The 19,723-nt window shown below is 43.1% G+C and overlaps 1 protein-coding gene across 1 annotated transcript; it reads right to left on the bottom strand.

The window, feature by feature from the left end:
* Positions 1–906: 906 nt before the first annotated feature.
* On the bottom strand, positions 907–18,859 carry LOC103812471 (antigen WC1.1). The gene is made up of 16 exons (XM_050974942.1): positions 18,790–18,859; positions 14,183–14,497; positions 12,392–12,700; positions 10,713–11,027; positions 9,586–9,897; positions 8,972–9,289; positions 7,466–7,780; positions 6,483–6,797; positions 5,606–5,668; positions 5,205–5,519; positions 4,983–5,018; positions 4,550–4,691; positions 4,153–4,251; positions 3,562–3,629; positions 2,317–2,469; positions 907–1,154 (listed from the first exon to the last, which is right to left on the bottom strand). The coding sequence occupies exons 1-16, from the start codon at positions 18,857–18,859 to the stop codon at positions 1,057–1,059; spliced, it is 3,243 nt and encodes a 1,080-aa protein (XP_050830899.1). The 3' UTR covers positions 907–1,056.
* Positions 18,860–19,723: the final 864 nt, after the last annotated feature.

Below are 19,723 nucleotides of genomic sequence, written 5' to 3' on the forward strand. Positions count from 1 at the left end.
GATCCCACAGTTAAGCCATTTTACATCTTTTATTAATCTTGTTAATTGTTAATATGCTTCTAATCCGATTACTCCAATTATCCTAAACATTTCCTTGTGCAGGTGCCATTCAGGTGCAGGCAGAATGCTGTAAGAGTTTGGCTACAAGTTTTAACACATATTTATTCCCAATATCAGTCAACTTAGTCACACTGAGGATTATATAACCCAGTCACCTGGGGAGCATTCAGCTCAACTGGATCATGCCTGTGACATCAGTTGTTGCCATCTCTGAGTCTCCAGGGATTCCTTCTTCCTGGTCACTGCCTGGTGCACCTGCAGAGGAGAAGTTCTGTCCTGTGCAGATAGTTCTGACAGGGATAAATATCTTGCTACACCTTTTTTCTAGCATAACATTTGTTGCTCCTCATGGTTTCTGCTGCCTTTTACTATTCCTTGCAAAAACGTTCTGCTTTCCCAATTTTCCTGTTAGTGAGCCAGGAAAAGTAGATTGCATGATGCAGTTAAATGCCATGGGTGTATGTGTTTCCCTCCTGTACCTCACAGCATGCCTCACAGCACACCTGTCAGATCTTGCTGATGTTGCTGCAGAAGCAACCAGCAAGAATTCCTTTCTCTAAGACTTGGCTGAAACTGAATTTTGATGATTTTCTTGCAGTTCAATTTTCATTCCAAATAATTACCAGATGCCATCCCCATATATCTGGGAGGAAAAGCATAAATTTGAGATCTTTGGACAGTTTCTGATAAGAAAAATAATAATTTTAAAATTAACTCAGTTAAAAAAAAAAAAAAAAAGAAAAGATAGTATTTAAAATAAAACCAGAAAGTGTCCACTAATTCATAACAACAAGAAATTATAAGAGAAATTTGAAAGATCTTCCTAATTGCCATGCTTCCTTATCTTTTACATGCATAACCTCTTCTCTGGAAATAACCAAAACTTATGCAAGCTAGTCCTAAATGGAGGTTGTTCTAGTTCTGCTAGTACAGGATTATCATTTTATGAACAGTGGTGTATTTCCAGAAGAAGTCAGTACAGCTCAGCAGTCTCTGTCAGTGCCCCAGCTCTCCAATGTCGTCATAGCCTGTATCCTCAAGAGCAGGGGATGAGGATGTCTCAGCCTCAGAGGTCCTGTTTCTGGGAGTCCAGTCTGAAAACATGAAGGGAAGAACACTGAGATAGATGAATGCACATCCTGAATGTATTACCTCTGTGTGGTTGTGCAGCTGCCAGTCGTCTCCTCCAGAAATTAGAACCTTAGACAGGAGTGACCGTGAAAGACCTGAGAAATGCTTGTGTCACTGCCTTCTGTGGCATGTATACATATCCAAGGATCAAGCTTTATACACAATGTTAAAAGGAATATATTCATTGGCTGTCAGAAAAACCCCAAAACTCTAATGTCTCTCTAGTTACTTTGAGTCCTATATCTTGATTATTTTTACATGTCTCCAGTAGGCCAGAAATATTTATCACTACCCCAAAAAGTAGAGTTCAGATCAGAAAGTGTTCCACAGTTATATTAAATGCACTGATAAAGAAAATTCTGCCTTAAATATTTGTTGTTAATTCTTGCGGAATTATATGGGCCTGACAAAATTTAGTGCCAGGTTAAAAACCTAGCTGAATCCATCCTCCATGGACACAGAAGGAGATCTAATAGGGGCACTTAAGGGACTACAGATGAAGGGAGAAACAGTCAATTGCATAATTTGAAAAATCCATGTCTAATGATATGTAGCATTTTACAGAGCACTATTTGAAGCTCCATCAGACATGGAACCCTCTCAAGACTGACATGTTGTTGGAAAAAGGGGAAGTATCACACTGGCATCCATAAACAGAAGGATATGCTATAAGAGCTGGTCCTTCTGCTCTACCTGACACTAGTAAGATCTCAGTACCATGGTGTAAAGGTTTTGGTTTGAAACATTTTTTGAAAGATACAGACCTACTGACATGGACTGAGTGGAGACACATCATGGGCAGAGTGTAGCCTACAAGGCCTAAGTAGAAAGCTGACTAATTTAGGTTGTGGCTGTGTAGAGAAACAAAATACAGAACTGAACTGAGGATAGGCATGTGAACAAACTTTATGAGTCTTCAAGTACTTAAAAGGCTGTTGTGAAGATGACACAGCAACCCTTTGCCCCCATGGTCATTCTAATGAGAAGTAACAAATTTAATCTGCAGCAGTGGAAACTTAGATTGGGTTGGCCACAGGCAAGAATTTTATGGCTGTAAGGAAAGCAGAGCAGAGGTTTAGATTAGCTGGATGTAAGAACAGAACAGCTCTGCTCTTCTAGCCTCACCTATCTGGGAATCCTTGTTTCTGTCACTTTCTCCAGGGGTCCCAATGATTTCCTGTTCATTCTGCTCAGAAAGAGAAGCATCTCTAGGTCCAGAAGCTTCTGTTGCATCATCATAATCAACTTCCAGGGCATTTTCAGGCAGTGGAGAGGCCTCTGGAACAGTACAGGTATTAATTTCCTCTAGGGAAAGCAGTAGCTGATAATCCAGCAACACAGGGCTGCAATACTGACATGTCTGTACTTAACTGGAACCCATCCCTCAGCAAATGTTACTGTGCACAGTTTTATTGTAAATACATGTGCTTACCAATAATACATGTATAAGCAGAAAAGTAAATTAAAGCACTCCCGTTTCACTTTTATTACCTAGAAATCAATATTCAATTTGAATAAGAGAAAGAGAAACTATTTAGAATAATAGTCTTCTCTATAAGCACTTCAAAGCTTTTAGGTTTTTGTTTTTGGTTTTTTTTTTTTTTTTTGCTTTTAGTTTGAAAGGAAAAGCTTTTAGTTTGTTTTTTAACTTAAAAAAAAGTCCTTAATATAAGAAGAGCAGTAGAAAATAAAGACATGGTGCAGCAGAGTCTGGCATATGGGCAACTGAGGTCCAAAACTGCTTGTGCCACTGGCAGTTGATCTCTTGGACACCAGACAATGGCTAACAGAGCTTTTTGATCAGCTCTAGGAAAATGCAGTTCTTCTCCAAACACTTGCTCTCCCTCACCTATTTCAAATTCTAAAAAAACCCTAACCAATAAACCACATGTACCACCCAGGCAAACCCCACAGCTAGGAGTCTGTATTTTCTTCAGATCACTTGGATTAAGATCCCTTGATCAGCTCAAATTGTACACCAGTGTTCTTATTTAGAATATGTCTTTCCTCTGTTTTAATTCTCCCCATTTGTCTCAGAAATAAGGCAACAGTTTTCAAGCTCTTATGGTTGCAATGTCTGGGAGAAGCAGTTGTCACATTGTTGGATTCATGTGACTGGATCCTGTGAAGTGTCTGCAGAACTACCAGCAAACATTTATTTTGAATTTTGCATATAGAAGAGAAAACTAGCACTTGTATATGAGATTGTATGACACTCTTCCACCACAAGAGTTACACAGAAGATTTTGCATCACAAGGAAACAACACTAGGACATGAAATGAAAGTCTTAATCACTCATAATGGTTTGGATACTAACAGTTACCCTGATTTGGGATCTCTTTCTTTGTACAAACCCTTTGTCACATTACCTTGAGTTGCTCCAGGACCATTTTCTTCATCACTGTCTGCTCTATAAAACTGTTCCTTTGGTTTTGACCTATCTGAATAAGAATCTGGGCAAATGAGAAAGAGCATGATACCAGATTAAACTCTCCTTAAGTGCTAAAACTGCACCATGAGAAAAAGAGCAATAATAGCATCCAAGTCCAGCATATTCTTTGACAGTCAGTATTACTTCTATAACCAAGAATTCCTCAGGGGGCCCCATAACACCTCTCATGGATCATGGGGGAGGTAAGCCACAAAGGGAGAAAAGCAATCCATGGGAGGAAACCTACAGGGACCCAGGTGCTGTGAGGGAGATGCAAATTTTTCCTTTATTTGTTCCTGCTTTAAATAACTGCAGCAAAAGGCTTTTGTTTGTTTGTTTGTTTGACCTATGCTGATCTATGGTCTGTGGTTGCTGCACAAAACAAATTGGCCCTAGGAAAGGAAGTCCACTGGCAGGAAACTCCTCTCCTCAAATCCAGGAATTTTAAATTTCCCAGTAGATTTGGGAGCTGCAAGGTATCAGATCGGGATCAGAAAGGAGGAGCTTTCCCTTGAGAAAAGCAAGACACACACACAGACCTGAGAGGAAAGTCACGCCCTGCTTTTCCCTCATCAGGTTATAATCAATCTCTTCATAGACAGCCTCGGAGAAGGGGTCATAGGATAGTCTGGAGCCTGAAAGTAAAAGGTAATGATCACTTTCAGTCTCTGCTTATATTCAGGCTGGAGTCTTGAAAAGGAGAAGTGCCTTACAGGGGCCTACGTGGCTTGGTTGGTACCAAGAAGGCACCAAGAGGTGCTGACTGAGGATAAGCACCTCTGGGCTCTTTCACTGCCAGAAAGTAAGAAAAATCTCAGTGTGTCAACAGATTCAGTTCATCTCAGTCACCTATCCCTGCTGCCTCCCCAGCCAACTAAACATTTGGGGCCATATCAAGGAGTCATTTCACACCAGTCCCCAGAAACTCACCTCTCTGCTGTGCCCTGGCACGTCGGATCTGCCCAGCAAGAATGGCAAGGACCAGGCAGAGGAGGGTCCCCAGGAGAATGCAGAGGATGACAGGCACTGAAAGTCTCGTACTGCCTGTGGCAGGGCGGCGGGGGCGATCTGGGTGCAAACCAAGAGGAAACAGGTAGAGAATCACATGTCCCAAAGGGCTGCTCCTCTGCAGCCCCTTGCTGTGCCCATGCTAACAGGGTGAGGCAGGGCACCTGCTGCTCTGCTATGGGTCCTGCTCAAGCAGATAAAATTCAGCAGCTGGGAGTAGTGCCTCTCAGTGTTCCTTTATAAAAGGCTGGGGGGAAGTGCTTTCTGATGAAATGCTGTTTTATCTGTTAAGTATCAGGGACATTAAGTTGTCATTCGATGGGAGAAAGAAAAGAGAGAGAAAGAATTTACCTGCTCTCGTGGGTGATGCTGTTGTTTCTGTCACACCTGCAAAAGGAAGGTGAATCCAGATTAAGAGGCAAGTGTGAAAAATAGGGAGAACATCTTCATATAATTCGTGACATTTTAGCAGTCAAAATTATGAAAGGGCTAGTCACTAGGAAGTACAATTGGCATAATGCTCCCCTATCCACCTCCTTCACAGACCTGTGTAATAAAGGACCAGTCACTAACCAGAGCAATTCACAGCAGCATCTTCCTTATGATCACAGTTTTTGCCAAACAAAGGTTTGGCAGGACAGTCCCAAAGAAACAGCTCTGTTCCTTTACAGTGGACCTTCTCCAACCAGATGGGACCAGTTCCTTCCCCAAAGGCAGCCTCACTCAGAGCAGACACAGCAGATCCACAGCCCAGCTGCCTGCATACAACATTGGCATCTGCCATGTCCCAGGTGTCATCACAGATAGTTCCCCAGGAACCTTGGTGCCACATCTCCACTCTGCCTGAACATTCATCCTCTCCTCCCACGACTCGTAACTTCTCCTTGTCTGAAAAACACAGAAACCTTCTGTTTTACTGAAATAGCAGGAAGGTCCACAGGGACCAATAAGGAAAAACAGAGAAGTGGAGGTACCTGAACAACTTGTGGAGTTTGGGCACTCAGCAAATGCAGCCGGAGATGTTACCTCTTTTCTTCCTGCAGAATTTAAATAATGAAGTAAATAATTTAATTATTCTCTGAAAAAAAAAAGAGGGAGTATAATAGCTGAAAATTAACCATTAGGTTAATTATTTCCTGAAATATGTGTATGGCCTGTTTAGTTCTTGGCAGATGGCTGTTTGGTTGTTGCTGTGAGTAGTAATCTTCCTGATGGTTATGCTTTCCCTCTTCTCATGTGGCAGCTGCAATCCTTTTCAGGATATCTGAATGTCATGTAGATTTCATTTTTGTTACATTTTATATTATATTTAATTTCTAGTTTATAGTTTATATTTCATTTTATATATTTTATTATGTATGAATACAGATATTGATTCCCTTAGGTGTGAAATACTGCCATAAGAGCAGGCATTAGAAATGGGCCTTTAGAACCAAATGGATTTGTACACTTGTCCATGGCTATGTGTATACACAGATAGGCCTCCTTACATGCAGAAACATAGACTTGGCTCTAGACCTCTTCGGAAGCCTCATCCTAGCTCAGATCTCACAGACTGACTGTGTATCATAGATTTTTGCATTAAAAAATATGCAATGGCACCATCCTATAAGGGAATTCTGTAGGATTTCAGTGGGCCACAGCACTCTGATAATCTTGTAATTTTAATTCACTCATTTAAGTCAATGATATAGACAAAAATAAAAAAAAAAAAGTTGCTGCCATTTTCATGAAACTAGAAACAATATGCACCAGATAACAAGTGCACACAAATTAATTACTGTGATGTCCATATGTGCATGCATAGGTTAAAGTACATGTCTGGCCACATACAAATACATTTTGGTTTACCAGTGCAAGTAATGTGGGTCTCTTCAGCTCGGTTGTTGCACGACTGAGGATCCCAGGGGTCTGACTGACATTGCCAGAGTGAGCTGTGCTGCTCAGCGCACTCAATGTGGTCCAGCCACGTGGGCCCAGACCCTCTGCCATATTTGAAGTCCGTGTCTATTCCTCCTCCATCTCCACAGCCCAGGTGTTTGCACATGGTTGCTGCGGTGAGCAGGGACATGCGATTGGAACAAACGCTCCCCCACGTCCCATTGTAGAAAACCTCTACACGCCCGGCACAGTCATTGCCATTCACCAGCCTCAGAGCCAGGAAATCTGGAAGTGAAGGCATAAAAAAATGGAATTAGTGCCACAGACTTCTTGTGATGTTTCTTTCTTGCTTGTGTGATAACAATTTTTTTACAGTGCTAACTGGCTGTATTTGTTCTACCTGCATTGGGGAGCATGGATACTCCCGGGACTGCAGCCCTTTCAGGCTTTGTTCTGGCTCCAGCATGGGCTCTAACAGGCCCTAACCCCCTTCAGGGGTCATCTCTGTTTTTTTCCACTTCTCTTTCATTTCTCCTCTCTCTTGCTGCTGCCATTCTGTCTTAAATACGCGTGAGCAGAGCCACCATAAGCAACTTGGATTGTCTGATGCTGTAGTGCACAGTGGGTTGTTCCCATTGGTTTCAGAGCCAGCTGTAATTGACTGGAAGGAGCACACAGCCCCTTGCTGTGGAAATCTTTACAAACTCCTCAAATTTATCCCCCAGATATCCTAGTACACCACAGACTTTGTGTGTGTGTGTGTGTGTGTGTGTGTGTGTGTGTGTGTGTGTGTGTGTGTGTCTTGTTAAGACCAAGAAGATGTGCTGACTAACTGTGCTTGTCATCAAGACAGGAGGAGGCTGTCCAAGCAAGTCCCCACTATTCTTGACTTCTCTTTTATATAACCATCCTGTTTGAACTCACGGGCTCAGAAAAGGGTTTTCCAAACACACCTGAGCACAGGACTCCAGCATCCTCTTTGTGTTGGCAGTTGTGCTGGCCCCACGCCCTAGAGGGACATGCCCAGAGATCAGATTCAGCCCCAGTGCAATTCACGTCATCCAGCCAGATCTGCCCTGACCCTTCACCATAATGAGCAGAGACAAATGCCTCGATGGCATGCCCACATCCAAGCTGTTTGCAAACAACATTGGCATCTGATAGATCCCAGTTATCATCACAGATGGTGCCCCAGATGCCATGATGATAAAGCTCTACTCTCCCGGCGCAGCGGTTTGTTCCATTCACCAGCCTCATCTGTCTGCTGCCTGCAGGGGGAAAATCCAGCTGTCAACATGCAACACAACAATAATGCACAGGTCAGCATCATGGCAATATTTTTAAAGCACTTTTAAGACGTCATGTTCTTGTTATATCCCAATTCTGCTGCTATGGTTGCTTGGGCAGAAGTCCTGTGAGGCTAAACTGCATAAAGGGAAAGGCCTACTCCTGCATCACGTGAATGTTTGAATAATTCAGGTGAGATTCTGCCACCAAGAAGTGTATAATCATACCAAGTATATGCAGAGGTCACTTTATCTTAGAAAGCCAGACAACCTGTTTTCTGTCTATACTCATTTAGTTAGAGACAGACACGGTTCCTGTTACAAATCAGAGTTACAAAATCAGAGAAGAGTAGAAACTGTTATAATATTCTGTAGAATAGCTGCAAATATCTATAAATATAGAAGTGTCACAAAATAAAAGCTATTTACAAGAATGCTTGGCAATCATAGCCAAATTAGTGTTCTTATGGTTTCTGTGTTGTAGCATTCCATGAATTCTCCCCCCTTGGTCAATACCCAAGCCCTCAGCCCTGGAAACATTAACTACTCACTACTCCCTTTTCCAAAGGGAAAAACAGTCTCCCCCATGGACTTGTTGTCACGACTTCCTCTTGTTTCTCCTTCCCCTGTCACTGGCTTGGTACCCCTGGTGGCCACCCCCCTATCCCTGGTGGCCAGGGCCCTCTGCCCAGCCCTTATCTCCTTCCCCTACCCCTTCCCCGTTATAATTCCCTGCTCCACGTGGTTCATGCTCTTTCCTTCAGAGTTTGTCCTTCAGTGACAGTGTCACTCTGCTGGAATAAAACCTTGCAAAAGAGCCTTTCTTGCCTGTATTGCTGAGCCAGCTGCGGTGAGTGTTGAGTGGAGGTTTGACTGCACTCCCTGAATGCTAACTCAGCCTGCTTTTCCACAGGAGAGGCTTGCTGGGAACAAGAGCAGCAGCACCTACCACTTTAACACCCCCTTTTTTACTGTGTTCTAATAGTTCTTTCTGGCTCTGGTAGATAATTCTGTAAGAAATTCAGATGAAGAAAGCATTATGTAAATTACACTTGCTTCCTTAACTATCATCAAGCTCAGACTCATGCCAGCTTAAGATCTGTGACACCACAGCACAGCATGGGCTGGAGAAATCCTAGGTAAACCTCCTGTACCTTTCACACAGCGACTCACCTGAACAAATCACACCAACGTCTTCAGAAACTCCCGTTGGCACTGTCTGATAATGGGAAGTGTTGCAGAGCATCAGCTGAGTCTCGTTTCCCGTACACTGGACGCTCCTTAGGCCAACAAGACCCATGCCTCGCTCAGACTTTGGAAGGTAATGGGCTTTCTCAGCAGTTCCACACTGGAGCTGTCTGCACACCACATGGGCATCCCTAATGTCCCAGTTGTCATCCAGGACTCTGCTCCACACACCATGGAGAGAGATCTCAACTCGCCCATCACAGCGGCTCTCACCCCCTGAGAGTCTGAGTGATTCAGCAAGACCTGGGCTCAAGAGAGTTGGGAAATATATTGAGTGACATCTACTTATCTCACTGCAGTAGAAATAGCTTGCAGGAAAGCTATGGAAGACAAATTTCTGTGCTGGCAAAATATTAATTCTCACCACTGATTAAGGGGACTGCCCCCATTAAGGCTTTGTTTGCTTTCATGCACTCAAGGGTCTGTAATGGGCAGCAAGAAAGGCTTCACCATCTCAAAGACTAGATCCTGTCAGTGAGATCACCAGCACTACTTCGGTCTGAAGTTGCACCACCCATAAAAGGCCACCCCTGACTTACCTGAGCAAGTTACAGTGGCTGCTTCTTTGGCTGAACAGGTTGGATTGCCCAAAGTCACTCGAACACAATCCCATAGGCAGGACTCTGTCCCTTTACAGTGAAAAGCATCTCTCCATATAGGCCCATTTCCATCCACAAAACCATCTTCCATCTGGATTGATTTTGCATAGCCACAGTTCAGCTGATGGCAGAGAACACTGGCAGCTTGCAAATTCCAGTGGGAGTGGCAAAGTCTTCCCCACGTGTCTCCATGGCGGATCTCCACTATGCCAGAGCATGTAGTGCCATTCACCAGCCTGCCCCCTGGACACCCTGAATATAGAGAAAAGGAATATTAGAGTGTTACATTTGCTCATAGGCAGGACCTGGAAGTGACTGGGAAACGGGAATGACTTTTCCTTATCATTCAGTAGTGAAAATTACTTAACTGGGCCATACTCATAACTAGAAACTTCCATACTCATAACTAGACTTCAGTCCAGCCTTTTTTGCTGAGAATAATGACTAGAACTCAGGATCATGTCCCATTTGCAATTTTTAAAATCAGGGCACTAGGTTTTGGGGCTTTGGGTCAACCAATAGACCTTAATTTTTCAGAGCAGTATCACTGAGGGCTTACAGCTCAGCATCCTTCAACTGCTGGTCCAAGTCCTCACTTAAGCCTGGACCAGGAATTCAATCCCTGCCTCAAGTACATGACAGGTGTAACTGTCTCCAGTCTTGTCTCATGCTATGCCTGGCTGTTCTCTCCAGCCAGACCCTACACCTCTTTGTTTGCTTTGACTTCTCTGGAACTGCTCATAGACCTTATTACCAACACCTTACACTGTTCTCTCTGCAGATGCTCTGGATTGTGTCTTAGTGGCAAGGACTCTGACTGTGCTGTGCTCAGTCTCTGAGCCCAGCTCATCCTGGCTTGTGCAGCAGCCCTGCTCTTGCTGTAACCCTTCACTAGGAGCATTTCAGAGAAAGCAACCTTGTGGTACAGTTGAAGTGTAGCCTTGACTCTTGTTGTTGCAGTCAAAAGACAGAGCCTGACTCCACATATGCCCTCTGAATTTTGAGTCTGTATTTTTCCTCAAGGAAGGAATTTTTTAGTTCTCTTCTTAGACCTTCCCACTGCTCACCTGAACATACCACGTGAGCCTCTTTTCCAGCAGGGCATTCATCCAGACCTAGAGCACGCACGGGACAGTCTCTCAGGAGTGAGCCATTCTTCTGGCAGCTGAATGAGGCATTCCAGACAGATCCATTTTCTTCCCCAAAGGACCCTTCTCTTGGGATCTGTAGCGCAACTCCACAGTCTAGCTGCTGGCAGAGGATATTGGCAGCTGGCAAATCCCATAGGTAGTCACACAGGGCTCCCCATGTGCCTCCGTGAAGAAGCTCTACTCTCCCTGAACACATGGTATTGCCGTTTGCCAGCCTGTACCCACCATAGCCTGCAGAAAGAATAAAGGAGCTTAGCAGTTACTTTTGGGTTTTTGGGCTACTGCACTGAAAACTGTAAGAGCTCTCTCTATCTGCAAGAAACTAGCATTCATTTATGTGTCAGGTTACTAGAAAGCATCTTAGAACAAGATGCTGATAAGCCAGCTCTGAAAAAAAAGTCTCTACTGTCCATGTTGTAGCCTGCACTGTTTGACTAAAAGTCTTTTGACTCTTAAAGTTCTCTGCTTTACTCTCTCTTCCCCTCACAATACTGCTGGTACCTTACATCTTCTCTTGCAGAGGCAGTTTCAGCACTGCCTCGAATGTGAGGAACTCAGGGTAGGAGCAACTGGTATCACTCTCACTCCAAGTAGTTGGTCGTGTCACATTTCCTGGTAACCAGAAACTGCAGTGGGGAATCCTCAGCTTTCATCCATGCCCCAGAGCAAAGCTCTGAACACCCCAGGCCATAACCATCAGCATATTGACAATAAATAAAGGGCAGCTGGATGGTGGTGTCCTGCCCATGCAGTTCCTCTCTCTTCTCACACTTACTTTCTATCCTTACCCTGTCCTTGCATTGTACCCCTAATGAGCGCAGGATTTCAGAAACAGACTGAAGCCCTTTGGGCAGGAAATGGACATGAGCTCCAGCCCTTTTCCAGACTTGTTTTGGGTCAGACTGTTGCCAGCAGCTCTGCCCCAGGTTTAGTTTACCCCTTTTGAAGTGTGGCCTCAGGAAAAAAAGTTGTGCTTTTTAGGTCTAATGGAGCCGCCAGCAGCCATGACTGTATGGAGTTCTTAAGTGATGTTACCTTCAAGTCACAATGAAAGTCATCTAGGCCTCCAGCAACCTTTTTTTTTTAAAAAAAAAAAGCAAAAAACAAACCCTTACATTTGTAACTTTGGAGATAAGTACCTCTTCCAGTTATATAATTAATTGAAGCCCCAGGGATTAAGCACCACAGGAAAGAAATTAATGTCTTGATATTCCAGCTTGTCTGCTCTGGCCATTTTTCTTTCTATTTATAAGAGAAGGATGTGTAGAACATTCTTAGGACTGTTGAGTGCATATTTTTAATAGCATAAAAGAAATTACAGCGCTTTTGAGATATCTGTGTAGTAGTGAAGTGATTAGAACAGCCCATGTTAGATGCAGACTTTCAGTAGAGTGAATGAGAGACATTGTGGGACTGCTCTCTGTTATTTTCTGGTCCCCCTTGAATGGCTCAAGGCATGGTAGGGGAAGCATCTAAGGATCCTGAGGACACAGAAGATCCTGTTAACCCACAGTACAGATGCTCTGAACTGTGGGTTAACAGGAAGAAGGCATATAGAATACGGGTGAATTATGTCCATCAGTCCAAAGTCTCACCTGAACACACAACAATGGCATCATGAGAGCACATGTTAGTATAGTGCATGTTCCTGAGACAGTCTGCAAGGTGAGCCTCATTCCCTACGCAGTGAAACTCTTCTTGCCAGATCAGCTCATGTCCATCTCCAAAGTAAGTTCCTCTCAAGATATCCACAGCCTGGCCACACTTTAACTCATTACATATAACAGAGGCAGTTTTGAAATCAATGTGTGAGAAGCAGACAGTTGTCCAAGTTTCTTCTTTCTTTATTTTCAGATGTCCTGAGCAGGCAGTGTCCCCTCCGGTCAGACGCATATCAGAGAAGCCTGGAAAAAATCCCCCAAAACAAGAAATCCAGCATTAAGGGTTGGTTGTACTGACCTAATTTTATAATTCCTTAATGGGCAAAACCCATTTCACTTCTCTGAGGACCACTGATACTTTTGAATTTTGACTGGGGCAATACCTGTAGAGCACTGATAAGAAAATGGTGCATGAGATTGCTTATTTCTCAGTATGTGAAAATACTAAATCCTTGGGAAAGAAGGAAGGAAACTTTGAGCATGTGCCAATGACTGAGAAGTAGCAATCCCCAAACAGATAAATAGAAAAATAGCCATTTACTAGTGTGTGTCCTTGAGACCTCATTATTTCACTGAATAGGAAGCTGAAGCACTCCAGGAAGAGGAAACAGGAAATGTTGCACCCAGTTTCAGAAATTGCTAAAAAGACAGTCTAGAGATCTTCAAGCTGACCAGCCTCACTTTGGTACTTGAAAAAAAGATGGAGTGAGACTTGTAGAAACTCATTTGTGGCACAAGGAGATAAATGGGAAGAGTCAGCATGGTTTTATCAAGAGTGTATCATGCCTGTGGGACTGTAATGCTTTCTCTGATTAAAACGGATTTATGGATGAAGGGACAGCAGCACATGTCATTTACCTGACATTTAGCACTGCCATTAACACTGTCTTGCACAATATTCTTATGTCCAAGAACTAGGATGTTACTGTCTGGCTGGAAGGACAAAATGGTTAAGCAGCTGTTTTAATGCTCAGGCTCAGTCTGCACTCTACCTGAAGACTGCCAGCAAGTGGAATTTCACTTGTTGGGTCTTTCCAGGGGCCTGTTCTGCTCAGTGTCTTATCTTCATGGAGGTGGTGATGGAGTACACTTATGATTTGGGGGGGTGGGGAGATAACCACGAGGGCAGAGTTGCCATCCAGAGAGATCTAGACAGGCTAGACTAATGGGATGACAGGAACCTTACAAAAATCAAAAAAGGACAAATGTGAAGTCCTGAAGCTGGGAAGGAAAAACTTTGTGCAGTGGTTCTTTTTCCAAAGAGTAAAACCCTGCACATCTTGCACAGGAAACAGCCAAACAGGTATAGGTCTTTTTTTGCCATTGCAGAATGTCCTGTCTTAGCCTACCTGAAGATCTGGAGAAGAAGGGCAGTTGTATGACATAACTTTGCATTTTCTTGCTTCTCTACCTACACCTGCTTTTTTAGCCCCAATTCAATGTCAAAGACAAGCTCAGTACTGCTCTCCTGTTGCCTGGGAGAGCTGTGGTAGAAACAAATAGTGGGTTGGGTTTTTTTCTGTTCTGTGTAATTTAATATGCTCTTTTGATGTCATTGCTGTGCCCAGGCAAAGTCAGCTTGCACTCATAGTCAGCAGAAGACTTAATGCTGGAGCAACTTTCTTTGGATGAGTAGAGGGAGTACTTGGCTTTATCCAACTAGGACAAAGTTTGATCCCAGGCTTGAATCTTTTTTCTATTATACAAGGCTGGATCACTTCTTACCTGAGCAGATCACTCCAATATCAAAGTAATGAGGGCAGGTAAAAACACCCCATCCTTTATGTGAGCAGTTCCAGAGTGCAGATTCATTACCATGGCAATCAACTCGATACAACCACGTTGGTCCAGTTCCTTCTCCAAAAGGAGCTCGATTTAGGGCGTTAACAGCAAATCCACATTGCAGTTGCTTACAGACAACCTCAGCATCCTTTATGGTCCAGTCACCATCACACACGGTTCCCCACTGATCCTCATGTTTTACTTCCACTCTCCCAGAGCAGGGGCGAATTCCGTTTGACAGCCTCAATTCATCAGTGCCTTCAGACAGAGCAAGGGTATAGAAAGGACAGAGTTTAATCATGATTATCTACTGCAGATGTTAATGAGATCATTATTGCTCTTAATTTACTCTTACATCAGACTTATTTGGTTCACCTTTCTAAATAGTCCAACTTAAAGAGCATTTTTTTGCAAGGAGTTATGTCTGTATTTATAAGTGTGAGCTAACTGCACTGCTAAAATGTAAATTATTTCTAATGACAGGAAAACTTTCTCTTTCACTGTCTCACCAGGGCTGGAAAATGCTGAGTAATGTCCCTGGTTTGTGATTCACAAAGCCTGCCACAATAAACACTGGCAACTGGAGTGGGTGAGGGGACTGCCTGTCAGTGTATGATTGCTCCAATAGAACAAGCTTCATTATCCTGTGAGTTAATTGGCCTAAAAGCCAAATTTGTGTGTCTTTGGGAGTGAGGTAACCAGAGGAGTTGGCTACCAGAGGGACCAGAGGTGCCAGGCCAGCCACTGGAGAGGTGGTAGGATCAGGGGGTCTACCTGAAGACTCAGCTCAAAGTTGGCTTTCTGGGCTGCAAGGGCACATTGCCAGCTCATGTCCAATCGGTCCCCACCAGTATCCCCAAGTCCTTCTCCATGAGGCTGCTCTCAAGCCATGCATCCTCCAGTCCGTGCTGATCCTGATGGTTGCCCTAAGCGAGGTACAGCACCTTTCACTTGACCTTGTTGAACTTCAGGGGGTGAGGTCCATTTTTCAAGCCTGTCAAGATTCTTCTGGATATTCCTTCCCTCAATGGCTGCACCACTGAACTTGGTGTCCTCTGGAAACTTGCCAAGGGTGAACTCAATCCCACTACCAATGCCAGTAATAGGGATTTTGAACAGTTCTCATCCCCTGAGGGACACCACTTGTTACTGATGTCTATTTAGACATTGAGCCATTGACTCTTTGGACACATCCATCCAGCCAATTTCTTATCCATTGAGTAGTCCATCCAGCAAACGCATTTATGTCCAATTTAATGACAAGGCTGTTGTATGGAACCATGTCAAAGGCCTTACAGAAGTTAAGATAGATCATTGTGAGGCCACTGGTGCTGTTGATGTTTGTGCCACATGTGCTATATGTCTCATGTTTCCGTCTGTGTGGGCAGCCAGGTACAGCTGTGGTGTGTGTGGGTATGTATTAGTATGTGGGTATTACATATGTGTGACTGTTTGGACTAAAAGCCTCACTACCAGCTGGATCAAAGGCACTGCTATTTGAAGTATGAAAGAGGATACTCATGAAATGGGTTGAAAATCAAATGGTAGAAAACGACATGCAGGGCTGTTGTATTCCCAGGTTAAGAACAGACTACAGGCTAAAAGTGTAAAGGAAACAGGAAGAAGTTGGCCACTACGTCTGATTTTTGTCCTCAGTTTGATCAGGTTTGCATTTCAGCGTGTTATGGAACAGGTGAAAGAGGGTGGGCAACTTCTTTTGGGCCTGGGGGATTATTCAGGTTGACCACATAGCTAAAGGAAGTTTACAGGACAGTCACATAAGAAGCCTAATAACACAAATTTTTACTGTTTCAAGACCTGACACACAATGGAATAATAAAGCAAACATTTACAAGAGAGGTTCAATCCAATTGTCTGTCAATGTCCTGAGTGTACTAAGAAGCCTTAATGACATTGGCCTTCCCCATCTGGGTTTTCCACCCACATGCTCTGCCCACGGGCCCATTTAAGCACAGACCTGGACCTTCTCTCACTGCCTGTGCCACGTGGGAGGTGCATTTGTGTTCCATGCTGGCACAGCCATGCCTGGCCATGGGCCCTGTTGATCTGCCCTCACAGCCACAGGGACCCAGTGCCAAGAGAAACCTGCAGTACTCATCCAGACCCAGCACTGGGCCCTGATGTGGAGGGAAAGCAGAGCAGCTGTGCAAATCTTGCACATAGCCCGGGAAGATCATCTCCTATCAATGCCGTTTGGTAAGTGACAAAAGATAATTTGCACTAAGAGCCTTGGGTTTTCCTGTAAGATTTTTTTTAAACAATCCTTTATGTAAAATTTCACCTTCCCCCCCCTCAAAAGAGAGAGGCATTTCTACATATCACACATCTTGCTGTTGTCTGACTTTGTGAAATAAGAATATTTAATTTTTCTTTGCATTTAGAAACAAATCTAATTCTGTCTATTCACTGCAAGTGTGTGAGTCTTAACCCATGAGCTAGTGCAAATGCAGCCATGGGTTTTTCTTTCCAAAACTAGCCGTTGTTTCATTTTTTATTGCACAGTAAACTGCTAGCAAAAGTCAATTGGAAGGCAATTTTGCCTCCATCTTCATGTGGTCTGTAACTGCTTCATCATACACAGACAATGTGGCTTTGACACATCATCACCTCTCATACACAGGCAAGGGCTTTACCTCTTTGCTAACACTGCTGGGATTCCTCACAATTTCCTGCCTATCATTTAAAATTGGAAACAAAAAAGAAAAAAGAAAAAAAGGTGATTATTCAAGTGACTGACAATTAGTAATTTCCAAAACCTATTTTTTCTGCAAAATATCCTCTCTCCTCATGAAAGTCACATGCATGGTACAATTCTCAAGTAAGTAGAAAACCACTTGTGCCTGCAGCATATTATCTCAGAGGGGGCATAATCTTTCTGCACTAAGTCTTGTAAGTCTCTAAAAAGATATTCTGGAGAACAACCCCCAGGATATTTGAAGAACATAGTCCAAAAAAAGAGTTTTCTCAGCTATAATATTTATACATTTAAAAGGGTAATGAATTCTAAGAAAAGTTGAATTCCTAATACATTTTTAAATGAACCAGATAACCAATTTCTATTAGCCATATCCAGGAACAAAACAAACAGCTCTTCACTCAACTGTATCACCTCTGTGCACTTGAATTTTTAAATAATTGTACATCTGATATTTTCAACATGTACAGCATGCAAGACTGGATGCAGAGGTAGGCATAAGCCAATCGACAGATTTAAATATTTCCTAATAAAAGCTATCATTTGCTGTAATCACTCTTCTGTGAATTTTTAATGATACGTACAGGTACAATTTTGTATTTCCTCACATTCCACAGCATGTCCCGCAAGTACCTTCACTGAATTCAGTGGTTTGGTGTTCTGCTTGGCTGAGAAAGTGTGAGATTTTTGCTTGCTCCAGCTAAAAACCCGGTTCTTCTCATAGGAAAAGGTGAGGGTGCACCATGCAGTCCTGTCCCCAGGCCCTAAGAGGAGGTTTCCAGCCCAGGCCAGCTGCCTCAGGGGCAGATTTCCAGCTCACTCCCAGAGAACTGGGACTCCTGCACTGCTCTGCACTGTGCTCTGTGCCTGGGGAACATCAGAACACCTGTAGCAGCATGCAGAGTGCAAGTGCTGCCAGATCAGAGATGGGGGTGGTAGGGTGCTGATGATGGTGTCATTGTAAAGCTACTGTTGTCTGCATCTTCCAGTCAGTTACTGTTCCCTGATATTAACAAGGACCTGGCAGAAAAGTCACTCTCATTTCTGCAGTACAGCTCAGGTGACACTAAAACATCACTACAAAGGTATCTAAATAAAAAATGTTTCATATTATGAAAATGTATGTCAAGAGTGCCTCCCGTTCCCTGCCATGTGAACTCTGACTGCATCCACACAAGTGGTGAGAACCTTCAAGACTAGGGCCATGCTATAGCCAAACATCAACCTTGAAGTCTTATTCTCATCATATGTGGATGTGACAACCATCACAGTGCCTTAATGTCACTTCCATGTGTAGAGAGAAAAAAATTGAGGTTTCCAAAATCTGTCTCTCATCACCAGCATCAAGCATGTACACATAGCTCCAGAAGTGCAGAGAGACAAATAGTGATAAGCGTCATATACAGAGGAACGACTGAGGAGATGTGTTACCCAAACTCCACTGGGCACACGGGGTAGAGCTACATCATTTTAACTGGTGTTGAACAAAGACCTGGAATTATTAATTTCATCTACAAAGAGCTCGCCAGGAGAGATAGGACAGTAGTAAGAATACCCAGCTGGTTTTTAGGGCAGCTGAACTGTTTACAAAATTTGGACTTTAATTCTTATGAGAATGGCCAGTCACTGATATCTGAGTAAAATACCAAACTTTTAGAAAAGGCTTACCCTTCCTTATCTCAGGATTATCAAGGAGATTGAGTCAAAGACAGAAACATAGTTAAACATCATTTTGTCACTTTGCTTTAGAGTTTGGTAGAAGAACAACCTATTTATATTAAATTTGCATATTTTTTCATCTCACTGCCTTATGCAAAATAAAGTACGTACTTACCCAGGGAGACCTGAATGGAGAGGGGAATCAACCACAGCACTGGACCAGAAATAAGTTCTTTTATTGCCATCCTGACCACAGATGGATGAAAATTTACTCTCCAGGCACTGCCTAGCTAAAACTCTGGCTGGGCATTCCGGTATGTCACAGATGACTACAAAGGAGGAAATATATAGATTCACGTGCTAGCATGAGCTACCCGAAGGAACCAATAGAAATATTGTTCACCTTTTTAGACATTATCAGCAGACTAATCTTCAATCTGAAGGAGCCAAAACCTCCAATAAAATTCAAAAAGTGTACTTGTTACCTTATATGAAGGATGATTGTGTATCTGATGTCATCATCGGAATTGTTTTACTGTGGGACCAACCCTGGTGGCACAGGCAGAGCACTGTGAAAAGTGGCTATTTCTCACCTGAAAAAGGAGTATGAAAGTGCAGAACACTGGTGATTTATGAATCACTTCAGAAGAAAAAAAGGCAAAGAAAATTCCTTTAATTTGTAGCTTACCTGTCATACTGGAAGAAATTGTACTCCAATCAACAGAAATGGTGTTTATCACTAGAGGTGAGTAAAAAATTATACCCTCCCTGTCTTTGGGGTACGCTTAAGGCTTCCTTATTTGGTCATAACTTTTTGGACAGAAGCTCTTAAAAAAACATCTTCCTTAGGATTCAAATTACAGGATTCAAATTACAGGCCTTCCTGTTTCCTCTGCCGAGTTTTTTTTTTTTGTTTCAGGTGACCACTGCTAGTAGTTCTACCCCTCTCTCATTCACTTTAGAATGGCAACTTTAGGGAAATAAAAGCTGCTGAAAATTAAACAGTGGCTGCTTGACTCATTCTGACAACTGGAACAATTTGCAGAATGCTGTTTACACCAGTCTAAACACACATTCCCCTTATGACACTGACAGCATCCTCCTTTTGT

The sequence above is a fragment of the Serinus canaria genome, chromosome 1, assembly GCF_022539315.1.
Source record: "Serinus canaria isolate serCan28SL12 chromosome 1, serCan2020, whole genome shotgun sequence".
Taxonomy (NCBI): domain Eukaryota; kingdom Metazoa; phylum Chordata; class Aves; order Passeriformes; family Fringillidae; genus Serinus; species Serinus canaria.